The sequence below is a fragment of the Macaca fascicularis genome, chromosome 5 (genome assembly GCF_037993035.2).
Source record: "Macaca fascicularis isolate 582-1 chromosome 5, T2T-MFA8v1.1".
Taxonomy (NCBI): domain Eukaryota; kingdom Metazoa; phylum Chordata; class Mammalia; order Primates; family Cercopithecidae; genus Macaca; species Macaca fascicularis.
Genome location: NC_088379.1, coordinates 6,208,729 through 6,228,033, shown reverse-complemented (window position 1 = coordinate 6,228,033; position 19,305 = coordinate 6,208,729). Strand labels below are relative to the sequence as shown.

General features: G+C 46.5%; 1 protein-coding gene across 11 annotated transcripts in view; it reads left to right on the top strand.

The window, feature by feature from the left end:
- KIAA0232 (KIAA0232 ortholog) overlaps positions 1-18,712 on the top strand; it is a 96,652-nt gene extending 77,940 nt beyond the window's left edge. For 5 of the 11 annotated variants that reach the window (XM_074039386.1, XM_074039387.1, XM_005554427.4 and 2 more), the window contains 4 exons: positions 1,512-1,580; positions 7,190-7,298; positions 12,288-12,385; positions 16,165-18,712. In XM_074039386.1, the coding sequence (XP_073895487.1) occupies positions 1,512-1,580; positions 7,190-7,298; positions 12,288-12,385; positions 16,165-16,344 (456 nt within the window). In that variant the 3' untranslated portion in view covers positions 16,345-18,712. The remainder of the gene's footprint in view (positions 1-1,511; positions 1,581-7,189; positions 7,299-12,287; positions 12,386-16,164) is intronic. The other 6 variants (XM_005554428.4, XM_074039385.1, XM_074039388.1 and 3 more) reach the window with 4 other exon arrangements.
- The last annotated feature ends 593 nt before the right edge of the window (positions 18,713-19,305 follow it).

Sequence of the window (19,305 nt, the reverse complement as noted above, 5' to 3'; positions counted from 1 at the left end):
TGCACTCCAGCCTGGGTGAGAAGGTGAGACTCTGTCTCAAAAAAAAACAAAAAAAAACATGTATTATGCTTAAAGCAAAAACCTAACATATAAGTGTTCCAACATTCAAAGTTGATGAATCAGGAAGTGGCTGCTATTAAAGTGTAGCAAGCCTGTCTAACTGACTCTTAGAAGTTGATCATTTTATCAAAACTTGTGTTTTCCATGTAAAACAAATTATATCTCTATGGAGTTCTCAAAAATACATTGTGGTACATGTAGAAATTCACCCACAACCCAAATGCAACAAAATTGCTTCTAAAGAACCTATAAAGAGGTATCTTGCTTTATACAAAGTACATATTCCAGAAGCTGTGTGGGTTATATGTGACGGCTATGGAATGAGGATAATATTAAGTTTTGTGAATGAGAGTCATTGTACCCCTCCACTGTATGCCCAAGAAATGGCTTGAGGTTAAACTGATTGTACAAGAAATAACACTTAAGACAATAACCTGTTTCACAAAAAAAAGCGTAGCAGTCTGCCCACTTTTCCACTGTTTTCGATATGTGAGTGCCTGGCCTTTCTCCAGAAACAGCTTATTTAATTTTGTTTTTGTTTTTGTTTTGTTTTGGGGACAGTGTCACTCTGTCGCCCAGGCTTGAGTGCAGTGGTGCGATCTCAGCTCACTGCAACCTCCACCTCCCAGGTTCAAGTGATTCTCCTGCCTCAGCCTCCTAAGTAGCTGGCATTAAAGGCATGCACCACCACGCCTGGCAAATTATTTGTATTTTTAGTAGAGACAGGGTTTCACCAGGTTGACCAGGCTGGTCTCGAACTCCTGACTTCAAGTGATCCACCTGCCTTGGCCTCCCAAAGTGTTGGGATTACAGGCGTGAGCCGCCACGTCCGGCCCAGCTTATTGAAAAAAAGAGATGGAGGTGTTTAGAAGTCATGCTACCTGTGGCCGGAGAGCAGATGAGTGTTGCCCTTCCTCCCAACTGTCCTGCACACCCTCCCCTCTCCTGTACACCCAAAATGTACAATTTTGGATTGTACATCCAAATCCTACCCATACCGTGAGACTTCCTTCATATGCCACCTCCTTCACTGACACTTTTCCTAATTCCCTCTCTCCCCTGCTCCAGCCCCACTGCATCAGAATTAATTTCGCCCCTCTCTTAATTTTCATGCACTTTATGCCTTTTTTTTACTGCATTTTCCATTTCTCATGAGTTATTTATATCCTGGACTATAAGCTCCTTGTGGCTGTGGACCATGCCTTACTCACTTGTCCATCAGAGTGCCCAGGTGTGGGGCTGCTTGCCTGTGATTCTAGGAAGCCCCCAGGTGACTTGAGAGTCATTGCTCTAATCAGCTACCTAGAGACCTGTAGAGGATGAATTTAATCCTATTGAAGCACTGCTAAGAAAAAACCCAGTAATGTTGTTAGCCTTTATCTGTTTGTTTATTGCCCCATTTTTCATCCTTAAATACTCCTTCATGTACTTTGTATTTCACCTGGTTCCAGATTGGGAAGAAAGAAAAAGAGGAAAGAAGCAAGATTCTACATACCACTACCATATTCCTTCGCTTTCTAGTATGTTGATGTATTTATGTGTTATCAGAATTCTGGGTTTCCTTGAAAGGTCTTAGCCGCCAAAAACATTCCCAGAGGACATTTTGGGATGGTCTGATAGTTTAGATGTTGCCAGCACTGCTCTCTCGGCAGCGTTGTTACAGTTCAGAAGCCGGGTTCAAGCTTACTTCATAGATTCATCTGAGATATGGAAGAGGCTGAGAGAGTGACCTGAAGGGACAGTTCGGGGCCAGCCTGGTACTAGAACCTGTATCTTTCTGTTCTGTCACATTGTTTGGTCAGTTTTAAAGGTGCTTTTAAGAGGATGTGCTTCTGACCCTCTTCCTGAGTCAGTCCAGTCTTTTCAGAAAGCAATCTGGGAGGTGTGTTTGAAGATCAGTAGAACCCCATCTATTTCAGACCTAGATGATGAAACTGTAGGATTTCCAATAGAACTGGTGTCTAAGAGCATGAAAATATGATTATTTTCCAAAGTTTAGCGTAGTTCAATTCAGCAAACATTTAGTGAATAGCTGTTTACATGCCTGTTGCTAACGTAGGTGTTCTGGGTGAATGAGACTTTGTCCTTGCCCATACAGAATTCAGCGTAGTGAAGATGACCAACTTGTACCATGTTACTTCTTTTAATTGAAGCAGGTAATTTATTCATGTGGTTCAAATTCAGAAGTTACAAGTGTATATGTACATACACAGTGAAAGGCTCCCTCCCCGGCAGCAACCACTAGTGTGAGGTCTGATGTATTCGCCAAGGATATTTTTTGCACGTATAAACAAATAAATGTTCATATGTATTTCTTCCTATATTTTCTTTTTACTGAAATAGTACTTTATTGTAATCACCCTTCCTTTTTTTATTTTCTGCATACTATTCCATTGTATGGATATACCATAATCTGCCTAGTCAGTTCTTTATCTTTTAGGGCATTTGACCAATGCAGTTTTAGGTGCTGTAGGTAGAATGGTGGAGGGGAGCACAGAATGCTGTGGGAACCTGCAGGAGAACCCTCCTAGCCTGTGAAGGTTGAGGAAGGCTTCTTGAGCGTACCTGAGTGTCCAGAGTAGAAGGAAGGAGGCAGGGCAGTCCAGGCAGAAGGAACAGCAGAAGCAAGGGTAAAGAGAGTTGAATCTGCTGATGTGTGCAGGGCAGCTGTGAACAGTTATCTCATGGTCTCTGGAGTATAAACCGTACAGTTAAGAGTAGCACAGATGAAGCACAGTGTGCCTTGGCATCTGTACATACATTGGTGGTGAAAATGTTCTTGTTGTTTCCTTGGTTGCCAACTTAGTACCAAGCACCTTGAGGCACAGAAAATAAGCAAAAGACTTACTTGGTGTCGGCCGGGCACGGTGGCTCAAGCCTGTAATCCCAGCACTTTGGGAGGCCGAGGCGGGTGGATCACGAGGTCAGGAGATCGAGACTATCCTGGCTAACATGGTGAAACCCCGTCTCTACTAAAAATACAAAAAAAACTAGCCGGGCGTGGTGGCGGGCGCCTGTAGTCTCAGCTACTTGGGAGGCTGAGGCGGGAGAATGGCGTGAACCCGGGAGGCGGAGCTTGCAGTGAGCCGAGATCACGCCACTGCACTCCAGCCTGGGAGACACAGCGAGACTCCGTCTCAAAAAAAAAAAAAAAAAAAAAAAAAGACTTACTTGGTGTCTTCAGGGAATTTCAGTCTACTCAGGAGAGGAGCTCACTGTGCTGTGGAGGTCAGCAGGTCTGCAGGGACAGAAAGGCTCTGATGAGTGAAGAAGGAGTGGGGGTCGGGTCTTCCTGGCGATGGGCCACCCAGCCCATCTATGTTGAGGCTTCTGTCACCACTATCCTACTGGATGCCCATGTAGACCTCATGCGGTAGGTGATTTTCCCCACTTCTGAAGACACATAGGCTCTAACAGGTGAGACAGCTGCCCCACATCCCAGCGTGAGGGGCAGGCAAAGCATTTTCCGCCGCTTTGCACCTCTGTGAACTGAGGAAAGCTCACATCAGCAGTTCTGCGTTTCATTTGTCTCTGTTGCACTCAGCATCTCTTCACTGGTGTTTCTTTTCTTCCTTCCCAGAGAACAAGGCACATGGAAGTCTTGCTTCTCCCGGTGTGACCCAAATGAGAGCTGATTGTGGCAAAGGGGCAAGATTCCCAGAGTCAAACTAAAACCAGGCGCCTTTCTCATTACCCAAACTAAGAGTATTTTGTGAGAATGTAAAGCTTGGAGCCTTTGTTTCCTTCACCCAGCTTCCACCTTCTAAAGAATTTCTGAATTTTACTTCTGTTGCTAAAAACATTTCTGGTTAGGCTTTTTGGATTAAGTTTATGTCTTCTTTTCACTGTTTCATTCATTCATCAGCTATTTCTTATGTACCTGCTCGGCCAGGTACTATTCTTGGTGCTGGAAATAAGTAACGAAGCTCTCGGTGCTGGTGGAGTCACATCCCACCTTGGGGAGCTGACAATAAACATGTTAAGTTATATAGTGTATTACAATATAAATGCTGTTGGAAAGGAGGAGAGCTGGACGAGGGGCATTGGGGTTGGGAGTGATTGCAGGAGTTTGCTGTGTTACAGGCAGTATGAGAACAGGCTTCCTCGCCAAGGTGCAATTTAAGGAAATACTTAGAGGTAAGAGAGTGAGCCGAGAAGATGCCTGGCAGGAGAGGGAGGGCAGCACTGAGGCTGCTGCTGTGCCTGCCTGTCCATGACAGCGACGTTCTGATCTGCTTTCAGCTTCCTCCATTGTCTCTTCATTCTTTTCATTCCCAGCTACACCAGAAGTTGAATTAATACATTAGATGGTGTATTAGATGAACATGGCATGATCCAGCCTAGAAGTTACAAATGGCGGAGAGGAGAGATGTCATGACAAGATGCATATTCCTTGAATATGTTTACTGAAGTATAAAACGGGACAAATAAGTCCCTGCCATAGGAACTGACATTCAAATGGAAGATGCAGAAAAAAGACCCCCAAATTTATGGTAGAAACTGGTGTGCTCTTCACAGTGGTTTCAGCAAGAGAGAGAGAAGAAATGATGTATGAGATAGTCAGAGACTGTTGGCCTGGGGAGACTTTTCTTTACGTCAGCAGACACTGAGTATCTACTTTGTGCGGGGGCCCTGTACTTGGAGATGCAAAGATGAAGAAGACATGGTCCCTCAGGAAGCTTACAGTCGGGTTCTGCTGGGATCTAAACTCCTCTTGGTTCATGCTGCCCCTGCTCCCCAGGTGCCTGGCCCCTCCAGCCTGCTTGCCCTGACCTGTCCCATCCCCCACCATGAACTCACTCCCTTTCTTGTTGTTAATCCTCAAGAAAGGATGAAAAGATAAGCAGTATATTTAAACTGATCATTCCTGCAAAGAGCCTTTTCTTTCTCAAATAAGAGCCTGTTAACCTCTAAATCCATTTATCTTCATTAGCACCTTAGGGAGCTGATGGAGAGAGTTCTGACTGGGGCACCTTCCTTGCTCCCCCTGAGTAGCACTAAGGAATCTCACAGGACAGGCTAGACCTTTCTAAGAGGTCTTAGAATGTAGGGAATTGCATGCCAGGTGCTGTTAGCCACCTTGAAAGAACTGCAGGCCTTGCGTGGTGCCGCCTTGTTTGCAGGAAGCCCAGCCCTGTCCATTCCCCTGGACCTAGCATCTGTTTATCCCAATTTTTATTGTTAGGATAAGCTGTAGGAGAAAATAGCAAAGGTTAACTTGACTTCTCTGGGTAGACAGTACAATTCTCCTTCAGTTTCTGACTTAGGAGTGTTTCCAAAAAGTTAAGTGAAAACAAAAGTTGGAAGTGTTTCCCTTTTAGTTACATGACAAACACTCATTACTGAATTGAACAGTTTTAGACCCATAAATAATTAAGTTAAAAGTGTAACAAAATCCTATTAGGAAATTGATGATCCATTTGTTTCTAAAACACTTTGGATTTTAAACTTGAACACGTAATGAAATGTCTTTCAAAGCAGTGACGATGGGTGCAGTGTTCACAGGCCTCTCCACTGAGCAGGTGTCTACTGGGAACGCAGCATTAGGGGATGTGGGTGGTAGAAAGATACAGTGGCCAAGCCTCACCCTGGGCGAGCGAGCTGGTGGCAGGCTCACCCTCTCAGGCACAGTGAGGAAGGCACACAGAAGGGGGTTGCCCTGAGTGCTAGCATGCCAGGTATACATGGTGACTGAAGCTGCCACAAGTCTTCTATTGACCACACTACAAGGACTCTCCTTGGTCACCAATGATAGCTGTTGTCTGTCTGCCATTGGCCACACCATCCAGTTCTCGCTGGCCAAGCAGGTGGGGCCCAGCCAGGACTTGAGAATCCCACTGGGTAAGGATGGATCCTGGGTTCAGGCTGGGTCCCTCTTCTGGGCCTGGACAACTTCCAGATGTGAAGGATGTGAGTCTCTCCTGCTCTCAGGAGTCATTCTCATCTCATTTGGTTGGCTGTCTCTATTTAAATTTGAATCATGGAATTTGAATTTGTAATTTGGTTTTAACCTTAGTTTCCTTCTGGTTCGCACCTAAGCAAGATAATTTTAAGACATTTAGGTCAATAACTCTGCCTATAAGAATTTCCGTTGGGCCAGGGGTGGTGGCTTACGCCTGTAATCCCAGCACTTTGGGAGGCCGAGGCAGGCAGATCACCTGAGGTCACAAGTTCGAGACCAGCCTGGCCAACATGGCAAAACCTTGTCTCTACTAAAAATACAAAAATTAGCCAGGGTGGTGGTACATGCCTGTAGTCCCAGCTACTCGGGAAGCTAAGGCACGAGAATCATTTGAACACTGGAGGCAAAATTTGCAGTGAGCTGAGATCGCACCACTGCACTCCAGCCTGGGTGACAGAGTGAGACTCTGTCTCGAAAAAAAAAAAAGAATTTTCTTTTATTCCATTTCTTCTTTGCCTTACTTCTGCCTGAGTATATGAGAGAGAAGAGGGTCCCCTGTTCTCTTCCGAGCACCTCCTGCCAGTGAAGGCTCAGGGCTTCCCCGTTACCTCTGTGCACTTGTGGAACCTAGAAGTTGGCCTTACCTGGGAGCGTTTTTACTACATTATATTTTTGGCTTGTAAGAGTTTTTTTGGTTAAGATTTTCAAGTCGCTTCCCATCTAAGTACTTCTTAAGCAATACTTTATACACTCTGAACACGATGGCTTTTAAAATGCACCTTTTTCAGAATTGTATAAAAACTCACCAGTTGACTGGGCATGGTGGCTCATGCCTGTAATCCCAGCACTTTGGGAGGCCAAGCTGGGCAGATTGCTTGAGCTCAGGAGTTCGAGACCAGCCTGACCAACATGGCGAAACCCTGTTTCTACAAAAAGCACAAAAAATGAGCCAGGCATGGCGATGCCCACCTGTAGTCCCAGCTACTTGCAAGGCTGAGGTGGGAGGATCACCTGAACCCTGGAGGTGGAGGTTGCAGTGAGCTAAGATCGTGCCACTACACTCCATCCTGGGTGACAGACCCAGACCCTAGCTCAAAAAGAAAGAAAAATCAAAAAACCTCTCCAATGTAAAAGTTCTGGGTTTATAATCTATAAATAATTCTTGAATATTCTTCCTCTAACTTGAGAGTTGATACGCTTTTTTTATATTTGGTTTAATCTAAACAGTTCCCTGTATTGAACACTGATATACAAGGAATGAATAGAAGTCAAGAAAAACAGACCTGGTGGGAAAAAGCCTTGTACTCTCCTCTTTTTCCTGCATCAGAGTGTGAAGGTAAGGAGACCTCTTTAGTTCATTGATTCATTCCAATTTGTAATTTATTAAGAGCAATAATTTCTTTTTCTATGAACATCAGTCCAAGAAACATTTACCAAGAGGTTTCTGTGTGGGTGGCACTGTGTCATGCACTGGGACACAGACGAATGAGAACTGGGTCCTGCTCTGAAACAGCCACAACCTGCTGGAGGGGAAAGGCATGGAAATACATCCAAGCATTACTGACCATGGATGAGATGTGTATAAGCCACCATTGAGTCACAGAGGAGGAAATAGCGGGCAGTCCCTGTGAAGAGAGTTGCCCACACAGAGGCAGGAGGGTCGCAGCCAGGGGAAAAGCACAGGGCCCCATGGCTTAGCTGAGGCGGGAGAAACAGACATGGCAGGACCCTGTCGGAAGGTTTGAGGGCTTGGCTAAGTTAGGTCCGGAGAGACAGGGCAGGAGGCTGTCAGAAGGTTTGAGGGCTTGGCTAGGTTAGGTAGCATCTAACATGCAGGAAGGGAATGCCGTTCACAGAATTTAAATTGGAGGTTGTCAAGGTCCGATGTTGTTGAGAACAATTCTAGTAACAGAGTGGAAATGGAATTGAAAAACTGAAGGGTATTGGCCAGGGTTTTAGGCTCTTGCAGTAGTTTGGGAACCATAAGCTAAAGGGCTGGACTGAGGTAATAATCACGGGGACAGAGAAAAGGAAACAGGACCGAGAGGTTTTGTAGAGGAGGAGCTTGTTGGATGACTTTCTGTGAGGAGTAGTTATGGGAGTGTAGGTAGAGAGGGAGACAGGAGTGGGCGCTGATACGGTGAGGAAGATTTTAGTGTAGGGTATTTTTGGAATGGGCAGTCTGTGAGGCCTTCCAGGTAGACTCCCAGAAGTTACTAAGAAACCCTGACTTGAAATTTTGGGAGAAGTAAGAACTAAGGATGCAACCAGAATTGATTAGCTCAGGAAGTTCAGCTTGTCCAGATTGTCGTCTCCTGGGCTTCTGTTGGCTACCACATTTATTCAACAGCAGCCTCCTGTCAGAGCCCTGAAGGGGTTATGCAAATCTCTTGCATTTAAATTTACAGGTTCACATTTGTCACATGCCCTCAGGTAATTTGTAGTTAGTGTGGAGCCAAGTGACTTCTCTCACTAGCTAGGACGCCCTGCACACGCCTGTGCTGTCCTCGGAAAGCCTTCCTGGCACTCCTCGGCAGCATGAGCTGTACTGATGGGGTGGAAGGCCGGATCGGCCAGGGTGACTCTAGGAGTGGAGCGTGTGCGATTCTCTGGTCTGTAGCCACAGACAGCTTCCCAAGACCCTGCCTTCCTCCTTCCCAGAGGTTCAGCTGGGGCATAAGGAGAGTGTAGAGCTGAGTCTTCACTGTTAACGTCTTTGTTGATTGAACAGCATTTATTAAAGACCCATTCCTGCTGCCGCCCTACCGTTGGCTCGTATCTGGACAGCCTTGATGACGTGCAAGGCGCTCGAATTTTATATAATTCCCACAAGAACCTTAGGAGATGCCCCCCGCTGGTTTTCAGATGAGGAAGCTGAGTCTCCAGTTGAGTACTGTAATTTGCCCGAAATCACAGTTCACTGTTAAGCATGGGCTAGAATCTAGGTTGTGATTCTTGTGGTCCAGAAGTTTTGCCCTGTACAGCAGCTGCCTGCACTTGGTACCAAGGTAGATGCCAGGGCAGTAGGAGCACAGACCTTCCCTTCATGTGTGTCCAGTCTGGTAAACTGGGCAAGTGTAAGACACAGACACAGTTAATGGAATGCAGGTGGGATGTGGCCAGAGCTGGGCCACAGAGGGCCTCTGAGGAAGAGCTAGCAGGGAGAGGAGGCCGCCACTTTATGGCGAAGAACCAATTCCTTGCAGTGGCATAGGATGATTTTCAAAACAGAGTTCATGTTTCTTTATAAAGGGCAACCTTGGCACCCTTAGTCCAGTTTTCTGTCATTAGTTAGTAAAGAATCCAGTTCCAACTCTTAGCTCTAGGCTCCTGGTTATCTGTACATCTCTTAGTAGATACTGGTGTTTGTACGTAATACTTTTGTTTTTACGGTGAAGTGGTATATAGAGAGACTCTTCAGTGCATAAATGCTGGTAATTATTTCTTTTGAATGACCTTTAGCTCACAGTGTGAGTTAAGTGCCTGCATATTTGCCCTGTAGCATCATGAAGCATCCTTCTTCAGCTTATGTGGGTTGGGGTATGTAGTCTCGGAAGGATAGCCAAGAAAACAGGTAGTCACTTACCCACTCAGCAGAAGTGGTGGGGACTCCTGATGCTTCTAACGTTGCATATGGTTCGTCACAAGCAGGTGCTGCTCTGAGCCAGGGGTTGACCTGGGAGCTCACAGCATCTCTGGAAAGGAAGACTAGCATTGTCCCCTTTACAGTAAGGCGGACAAGAGGCTCAGAAAAGAGGCAGCTTGTGGAGGTACCCATATAAGAAAGCCCAAGCTTTTTGCAGTCTGCCACCTGCTGGCCTTGCTGTGTATTCGTGTGTGCATCCATTCAGCACTTGGGTTAGGCACCGTTCTAGACTCTGGGGATGCATCAGCAGACAGATCGTGTCCCTGTCCTCCTCCTGCTCAGGTACCTTCTCAACAGGGACTTAAGGAAATAGGACACACACCATGTGACAGCTGGGGCTGCCTGCAGGGAGAGGTGCCAGGCAGCAGTGGCTTGTGCAGGGGAGGAATGCATTGGGTATGCCCCAGCATGACTGGCAAAGAGGGGATGGCATGGGAGTGTGGTGGGGATGAGGCCAGCCAGGCAGCTGGGAGCCAGACCACAGAGGGCCTTATAGACTGTGTGCACCAGCAGTGCTGTCCCAAACAGCAGTCTCCACAGCTCACGCCCCTGGATTTTCAATGCTTTCAAGACTCAAGTAATGTAAGTGTCTGGATGACTTTAGCATTAAAAACAGAGAGTCCTGCAGGGAAGCAGTATAGACAGTCGGTGAAGGGCTCAGGATTGAGAACTGTATTGGAATCCAGAGTCTCTTTCCCCAGCTGTTAGGCCTTGGGTGCTGACCGAACCTTTCTGTGCCTCTGTAGTGTGTATGTATAAAAGGAGGCTAGAGGAATGCCTTCGTTGTAGAGTAAAGTGCCTAGAACAGTGCCTGGCATGTCATCATGGCCTGAAACAGGGTGGCGGTCAACTTGAACATCATGAAAACTGTCAACAGCAGTTCAGCATCACCTTTTCCAAGTACCCTGTGGCACAATAAAACCCTCTTGTGTGTACAGAATTCCTAAAGCAGGAAGAGAAAATGAAAGAGTGGCGTGTGGAAATGGGCCTGCCTGCCTCTGAGCATATCCTCATCAAGGAAACCATGTCCTCCCCACTCCATGCCCCTCAGCCAGTATAAGTGGTGGCCAAATGGAGTGGGCCATGGAGTGAGAGGTCAGCCAAGGAAAAGATGCCTCCTTAGGAGAGATGAAGCCAGCCTCAGCAGAGGACACAGGGCATCCTCCCCAGCTGCCCTAGGGTGACCATGCCTCCAAGCCTGTGGCTTTGATCAGCAGTGGTCATAGGTGCAATGTGTGTGTCAGGCACTGTGCTTGAGGCTTCGCCTCTTTGAATATGCACAGAAATGTAGGAGGGAAAATGGTGATGTTCTCATCTTAGAGATGAGGATACTAGGGCTCAGAGAGGTTAAATAATTTGCACAAAGTTACATCACAAGTAAATAGCATGACCTGGAATTGACTGAAGTCTGTCTAATCCCAGAGCCTGGGGTATTCTCATGAACCTCAACTAGTAACTTGGAATTCTTGGAGCCATCAGAGTGAACAGAAGCTTGTGGAGAGTCTTCCATGTGGCCAGTGCAGCTGCAGGCAGCAGCCCAGCGGGGTCCAGGTGGTCTTACCCTTGGCACAGCCTCGCTACCCTGTGCCAAGGTAGAAGGGCGCAGCAGTCACTTGCTCCAGCCTTGTCCTTTGGGGTGTTGTGCAAGGGGTAGGCATGCCATCTCATCGAACTGCCTTGTGGTAACTCTTATGGCAGGGGATGGGGGCTGTGATCTGCTTTTGAGGATGTAGATGCTCAAGGGTGTTAAAGGACTTTTGCACCATGAATGTCAAAGCCAGAGTCCAAAACCCTGGCCAAGTTCCTCCTTTTCCTCTGCACTGTGCCTCTGCCCCAGCTGTGTTTCTCATGGAGGTAAGGAGAGTAAGAGGCTGTTCTGGATGAAGACCAGCAGTTCTCAGTGCATTAGAATTGCTTGGGAGCAGTTCTGCCTTTCAGAAAGTGCCCAGCCCCTGCCCGGGACAGTTCATTTGGAATCTCTGGCAGGAGTCTAAGCCTCTCTAAAGCCCCCGGATGATGAGAATATGCAGCCAGGGTTGAGAACCACTGGGCTCATTGGATTTATTTGATTTCTTCTCATCCCAGTTTCTTTCCCGTTTTGTGGGCCGTTTGCCTGATGGAATCGCTGGCACCATTTCTTTTCCCTAGTCATAGATGAGATACACGGTTCAGTATGTTGTTGAGTTGAGGAAGAACACACAAAGACGTGACCCTGTGTTGTTTCTTCATTGCGTTCCCTCCTGTCTGAGCTGCCTTTGTTCTTCTGTTCTATGAGCGTGCTATGATGCACCATCTGTCTCCTCCTTCCATTTGTCGTGGAGAGCACGGGCCCTGTGGGTCTCTCTGTCCTATGTTCCCAGGGCCGATCACATTACAGGTGTGAACAGAAGCTTGTCCAGTGAATGTCTCCTGGTAGAATAACAGGAGTATATGGTTATGCTGGCCTTTTTTTTTTTTTTTAACTCACTAAACCAAGAACTTTTGTCAGTGTAGCGTTTTTTTCTCTTACACACCTGCCTGGCTGTGCTTTCAGTGATGACTTAAAATCTCCGAAGGGTTGGGAGACCTAACTGATCTAACTTTTTAGTGAAAATGAAACAAGAATGTATGTTTCATAACTGTGTCTTAATGGAATTTCCCCCTTTCCCTCTTTTCCCTTCTCCATTCAAAATGATTAAGAATGTTACACAAATGCCAAGGGAGAGAGTGGTTTAGAAGAATGTCCAGATGCTAAAGAGACACCCAGTAATGAAGAGCGCCTGTTAGATTTTAATAGGGTAAGTGGACTGTCCGCCTCCTCCTCATTAACTTACAAACAGCCACCACCTCCACTTGTCCCTCTAGTCAAAAACCTGGGAGTCATGTGAGTGGACCCCACCTCCCAGGAACCAGCCAGGTCTGCGGGTGCAGACTTCCTCTTCTCTGGCCTTTGTTTTGAGTCTGCATTATCCCCGCCAACCCCCTTGACTGTTGACTGCCAGCGCTTCCTGAAGAATCCCCAGCTTTCTCCCCAGTCTTGGCTCCACACTACTGCCAGAGGGCATTGTATTACAAATGCAGAGCTGGCCCTCTTGCTCCCTGGGTGGGCACTCTTTTCATCTTTCTTTTTTCTTTTTTTTTGTTTACCTAGTAAGTGGGAGACCTAGCCTTGTCGTCTTTGAAAAGCGCAGCCGGAGGCAGCCTTGCCAGTGTGCTTCTTGCCGCTGTCCTGGCTTCTGCAGAACCATCCTGCCCCGTCCGTGTCCTTGCTGCACTCTGTGCACAGCTCTTCTTGTTGCAGCCAGAGCATTTTCCTGCGTTCAACTTCTGCATGTCTGCCTCTTCCACAAGCCCTGGGCACCGTGAAGGCGGCTGCAGGGCCTGTGCCTGGTTTAGTCTAGTCTTAGACCTTCCCCAATTAAGCAGGCAGGCAGGCAAATGAACCTAAGGAAAATTATTTTTCTTTAGTATGAATTGTCAGTGTATTAGGGTTCTCCAGAGGGACAGAACTAATGGAATAGGTATATATATAAAGGGGAGTTTAGTAAGTATTAACTTGCACAGTCACAAGGTCCCACAATAGGTCATCTGCAAGCTGAGGAGCAAAGAGAGCCAGTCCAAGTCCCAGAGCTGAAGAACTTGGAGTCCAACGTTCGAGGGCTGAAAGCATCCAGCACAGGAGAAAGATGTAGGCTGGGAGGCTAGGCCAGTCTAGTCTTTTCACGTTTTTCTGCCTGCTTTATATTCTAGCTGTGCTGGCAGCTGATTAGATGGTACCCACCCAGATTGAGAGTGGGTCTGCCTTTCCCAGTCCACTGACTCAAAGTATTAATCTCCTTTGGCAACACCCTCACAGACACACCCAGGATCAATACTTTGCATCTTTCAATTCAATCAAGTTAAGACTCAGTATTCACCATCACACATCTACCCCTTGTCAGTGTGAACCCATCTCCTGAAATTATACATGATCTTCAAATAAAGACAATAATAAGGTCATAATTATACCTAACATAATACAGCTATCCTTCATACAACCAGAAAAGCACCAATCCCAAACCAAAATACTATTACATAGAGTTAACAATACTTAAATGCTGATATGAAGTCAATAAATCTTATGTCAGCCGGGCACAGTGGCTCACACTTGTAATCCCAACACTTTGGGAGGTTAAGGTGGGCGGATCACCTGAGGTCAGGAGTTCAAGACCAGCCTGGCCAACATGGCAAAACCCCCTCTCTACTAAAAATACAAAAATTAGCTGGGCATGGTGGCGCACGCCTGTAATCCCAGCTACTTGGGAGGCTGAAGCAGGAGAATTGCTTGAACCTGGGAGGTGGAGATTGCAGTGAGCTGAGATCGCACCACTGCACTCCAGCCTGGGTGACAGAGCAAAACTCCATCATTCATACATACATACACACATGCACACACATACATACATACACATACATACATAGATAAATCGTGTCACATTATAAAGGACAAAACAAAATGAGATTTTCTTAGTACAAGTGTATACGTGCACAAACATGTTTTTAACAAAAGGAGGAGGAAATACTGAAGACAATTACAGTCCCGGTTTCTGCAGCTGGTCACATGGTCGTAGCTGGTATTGATGCCTACCTTCTTCTACTACCCGTTCTGTATTCCCTTTACCTTCAGCAAGCACCTCAGCAGCTCGTGGTTTTTTCCTGGTGGAGTGACCTAAACCTTCATTCCTGAAGAGTCTGGGCCGTTTGTATCCTGTCTGGATGGGGCTGTTGTAGTTTCCCATTAACTTTAATCACAGGGCACGTGATCCAGTGGACACTCAGTATTAACCACCAGTCAGTGTCCATTCAGGTCCTGTGAGAACTGACTGCCCAAGCACCTGTAGCATCATTATCCACGTCCTGCTGCCCACTGACCTGTCCGGCTCCACACGTCAAGGCAGACGTTTGAGGCCCCCACAAGCTCTCTCCTCAGTGACTAGTTCACATCATCCTCCCAGCCTCAAATCCCAAACCAAGACGTGTTCCCCAGTCCTCTCTCTCATCTTCCACACACAGTCCGCCTGCCAGTCCTGACCGTTCCACCTCTCAGCCACTTCACATCCTCCCACTTCTCCTCCTCTCCATCATTACCGCTTTGTTCAAGCCACTGTCCCTGCTCCTGAACAGCTGCCATGGTATGTTCGTTGTCCTTCCTGCTTCCGTCATGCTTTCCAGCCTTCTCTCCACACGGTAGACAGATTGACCTCATGAGCAGTAGCTTGTTTAGTCCTCACAGCAACCCTGTGAGGTAGGTAATGTAGTCATGCCTGTGCTGCAAAATAGGAAACTGAAGCACAAAAACATCAAGCGCCGTGTATCCAAGGTCAGAGAGCCACAGATTCAATGTGGACCGGAACTCTGAACCTCAGCAGTCTGCCTCTAGGACCCATACTGCTAACCATGATGTCGCTTTGCTGTTGCATTTGAGACAGATCCAAACTCCCTGCCACGCCTCTACAGCCCTGTATGTTTTGCCCCCATCTGCCTTTGACCTCCTCTGCCTCTGCTCTCCCCTTAGTCTGTGTGGCTTTTCTGTGCTTCTGCCTCAGGGGTTCTCAGCCAGGGACAGTACTGCCATGTGGAAATGAGGTGGCAGTGCTGCTAGTTACTATGGCACGGTGAGGGGAGCTTTGGTAATGACTGTGACTGGGGAGGGGCTACCACTGCGTCCAGTGTCCTGGGGTCCAGAGATGCTGACCGTCTGGTGTAGCGGGGACAGTCCCACACAACAGAGTGTTGGCACCTCTGCATGGCTGGCTTCTCAGCTGAGCAGGCCTCTTCTCAAAAGAACTCCCTTCCCTTGGCCGGGCGCGGTGGCTCAAGCCTGTAATCCCAGCACTTTGGGAGGCCGAGGCGGGTGGATCACGAGGTCAGGAAATTGAGACTATCCTGGCTAACATGGTGAAACCCCGTCTCTACTAAAAATACAAAAAAACTAGCCGGGCATGGTGGCGGGCGTCTGTAGTCCCAGCTACTCGGGAGGCTGAGGCAGGAGAATGGCGTGAACCCGGGAGGCGGAGCTTGCAGTGAGCCGAGATCCGGCCACTGCACTCCAGCCTGGGAGACACAGCGAGACTCCGTCTCAAAAAAAAAAAAGAACTCCCTTCCCAGCCACACCCGTCCGCAGTGCCCCCCTCGCCATCTGAACTGTGTCACTGCAGCTGGCGCGTGTTGGTTTGCTCGTTCATCTCCCCGGCGGGCCTGGCATGTCCCTTGCGCTGCTGGAGTCCCTGTGCCCAGTAAAGCTCCTGGTGCAGAGCAGGTGCTCAGAGACTTCTGAAAATGACAGCGTTCTTTACCCTCCCCTAGCATGCCAACATTTTGTCCAAGTGACTGAACATGTGCAGTTAGGATTTTGGATCCTTTATGGATCAGAGGAGAGAGGCGGTTTTGCTCTGAAACAGTGAAAGTCTGCATTTTTCTAACTCCACAGGAAAACATCGATGATTTGTTATTTCTTCTCTGTATATAAATACAGTATCTCACCCTTTTGGAAAAAAAAAAAGTCTTTTTGATCTGTTGAAAATTGTTTGAATCTTAGGTGTCTTCTGTTTATGAAGCAAGATGTACAGGAGAGAGAAATTCTGGAGCAAAGTCAGATGGCTTCCGCAGAAAGATGTGCTCCAGCGCCAGCTCCACCTCGGAAGAGACAGGCTCGGAAGGCGGAGGCGAGTGGGTGGGCCCTAGCGAAGAGGAGCTCTTTTCTCGAACTCATCTCTAAACCTGCAAAATAGTACAAATTATTGTTTAAAAATGATATGTGATGGAAAATTACTCTTCAGTGAGACCTGTTAATCTAAAACACCAACTTAGATTTCCTCTCCAATTAACTGATTCAGATCGGTAATAATTATCTTTCTCTTCTTGCTTATTTTAGAGTTGAGGACAGCTATCCTGTTAAAAGATTTTTTTTTTCCCAGCTGTTAAATTCTCGGCTATTTGAAATAGACTAGATTGTGTTGTCAAATCAAGAATGGGTGTGCATGTGCTTGTCTTAGAAGTATCACTGCTTTTTGCATCTTAACTGCAGTTAATTTTCCTTCTAACTGCGGTTAATCACTCTGACCTTATTAGCATTGCAGTGTCAACAACCACTTCTCTTCAGAGACTTCAGCTTCGGAGCACTGAGGCTTTGTTCTCCGAGAACTGGGATAGCCATCCTCACCCTGCGTGGCTCGATGCCTTTCTGAAGGCGAGAGGGAAGCGTGGGTGACTCCGCGGTGGTCTCCATTCAGCAAAACCTCATGTATATTTGAAGTAGGAACCACAAGGGTGTGCTTTTCGAGACTCACAAAATACTGTGTTTTCTATCTTAGGATTTCTTTTACCCTAAAGTATCATGGAAGATACTATGGTTTGTGACTTTTCTTGCTAACTGAAGAAGCCAAGGATTTGGGGTGTGGGGTCATATGCAAGACACGGTGGGGTAAGGGTGCGTACCCCACCCCTTACCTGTTCTCATACTGCAGTTACATTTACACCAAAACCCCATGCAGGGTTCTGTGTGGTGAGTGTCACGTATGTGGTAAGGACCTTATTTGCAGATTGTTATTTTCTGGTGACCTATGTTGAATTGAAGCCCCCAAAACTTGAAATTGTGAACATTTAACATGCAGTAAAGGCCACCTCATCACCCAGAGAAATCTTTGGCTGCTGCAGCTAGCCGCTCCTTGGCTGTGATGTAGTATAGCTTCGATCTCATTTTGTGTTTGAGAGAATGTTCTGGGCAAGTTCTGTGTGTGGTGGGTTGGGGCGGGTAGAGTCATGAGTTTTCCACGTCCCTGTGTGGTGGCTGTGCGGACTGTCGCTCTGTGGGACTGGCTCCCAGTTCTCCTTGGTGAGCCCGGGGAGCCGGCGCATCTTGTGAGTCGTGTCTGTGCATGGCGATCCGCTCCTCCAGCTCTCATGGCATTGTGCCACAGGCGAAGCCAGGAGGAGCAGTATGTGCAAAACCTAAACATTTTACATTGTTTTTCTTTTTTAACCAACTCATTGTTTAAAAACAAAAAAACAAAAAAAAATCACCTAATCTGTGAAATCAATGTAGCATGTCCGGAACATCAGGAATGGCAGAAAAGTCTGATATGGTCTAGACAGCTTCACCACTAATTTTGGCAGGCAGTAAACACACATATAATTTATTAGCTGGGAGCTGAACTGGCTGTGAAATCTATGATTTGCTTTGAACATTTGGGTTTTGTTGCCTTCTTCTTAATTGATAACACAGAAAGTACCATCAAAGACTGTGGAGTCATTGAGGTTCTGTGTGTCCTCGCTGAGAGGGACCTGGTGTGCCCGCCGGGTTGATCTTCCCACATGTTAGGGTTTATTTTTATACAACACATCTTTTGACACTTTAAGGTGGGTGTGTGTGTGTGTGTGTGCGCGCATGTGTAAGGTTTTATGTTGCTGTTATTTATTTACAAACTTCAGATACGTTTTTATGTATTTTTCATTCTTCTGGAGCTTCCTAAAAAATGATAAGCATCTGCACTGAAATATAATTTAACAGCAAAGATAAAAAAGGATTGAAAGTTGTAAATTCCTCATATCACTACAGTGACGATTATTCTAGAAATCGTTGCTTATGTAGCAAAGACCAAATAAATCGATTTCAGACACAACCTTGAGCACAGTTAATTTTGGACAGCTGCTGTTTATTAGGAAAGGGCTCCAGGTGGCAAAGGTGCACACTTCCTCAGACGCGCGTGAGAAGATGTCGCACCTTCCACAGGTGAATGGGACGGATTCGAAGTGAGCAAAGGGATTCACAAATTATGTATTTATTTGTTTTCATAGTTAAGTAGCTGAAGCTCAGAGGCTTTCAGCAACAGAGATGAAAGTGTGGTTTTTTAGTTTTGTGAATGGATGATCACAAAGAAAAAGCATTTTTAAAAAGTTGGCAAACGCTGAAACGCACTGTGGTATGAAGCGCATTGCATTTCCATTAGCACTGAAGCACCAGTTTCCATTCCTGGGCTGAGATTGCTTTCCCCGTGGTTGTATTGTTCTGATTTCACGTTCACCAGAGTAACTGATTTTTTTTGTTTTCTTGTGGAGTTAACACCAAATAAAAATTGTAAAAAACAGTTTGTTGTTTTTATTTCTCATAGCAAAGCTTCTTTTGTAAAAAACTCCAGCTTCCTTTCACTCATGAGCGTCTGTGGAAGAGCGAGGGCCCAGGTTACATTTGTTCTCGATGGAGGTCATTTAGCTCTCCTTGCAGACGCTGCTGAACACATTGTGCAGCTTTGCTAGGGGAGAAAGTGGTGTGACCTGCTGAGAAATGAGTGACCCTCCCCATCTCAGCCCGGCACACGCAGGGACTGCTGCCAGAGTCTGCAAAACACAAGAGCATTTTTGTCCGTAGATGGTACACAAAGCTCCATCTTTTTGTTTTCTTCTGGGGAAAAAAGTAAATCTTCATATGTTAATATGATTGATATTCATTGTGGAAAAAAAATCAGTGTGTTTTTAAAGAGGTCTAAGGGAAAAGGAAAACTCGTATGTCCTTCTGTCCTCTGAGACATTCACTGGTAACATCTGTGCAAGCCCCTTTCCAGGATGGTGAATGTACAGTATATACGAATGCATACAGAGAGAAATGTACATTAAAGAGTATACTATACTTGTTCTTCTATAACATCAGAAATAGGTTTTTACTCAGATGTCTTTTCATGTC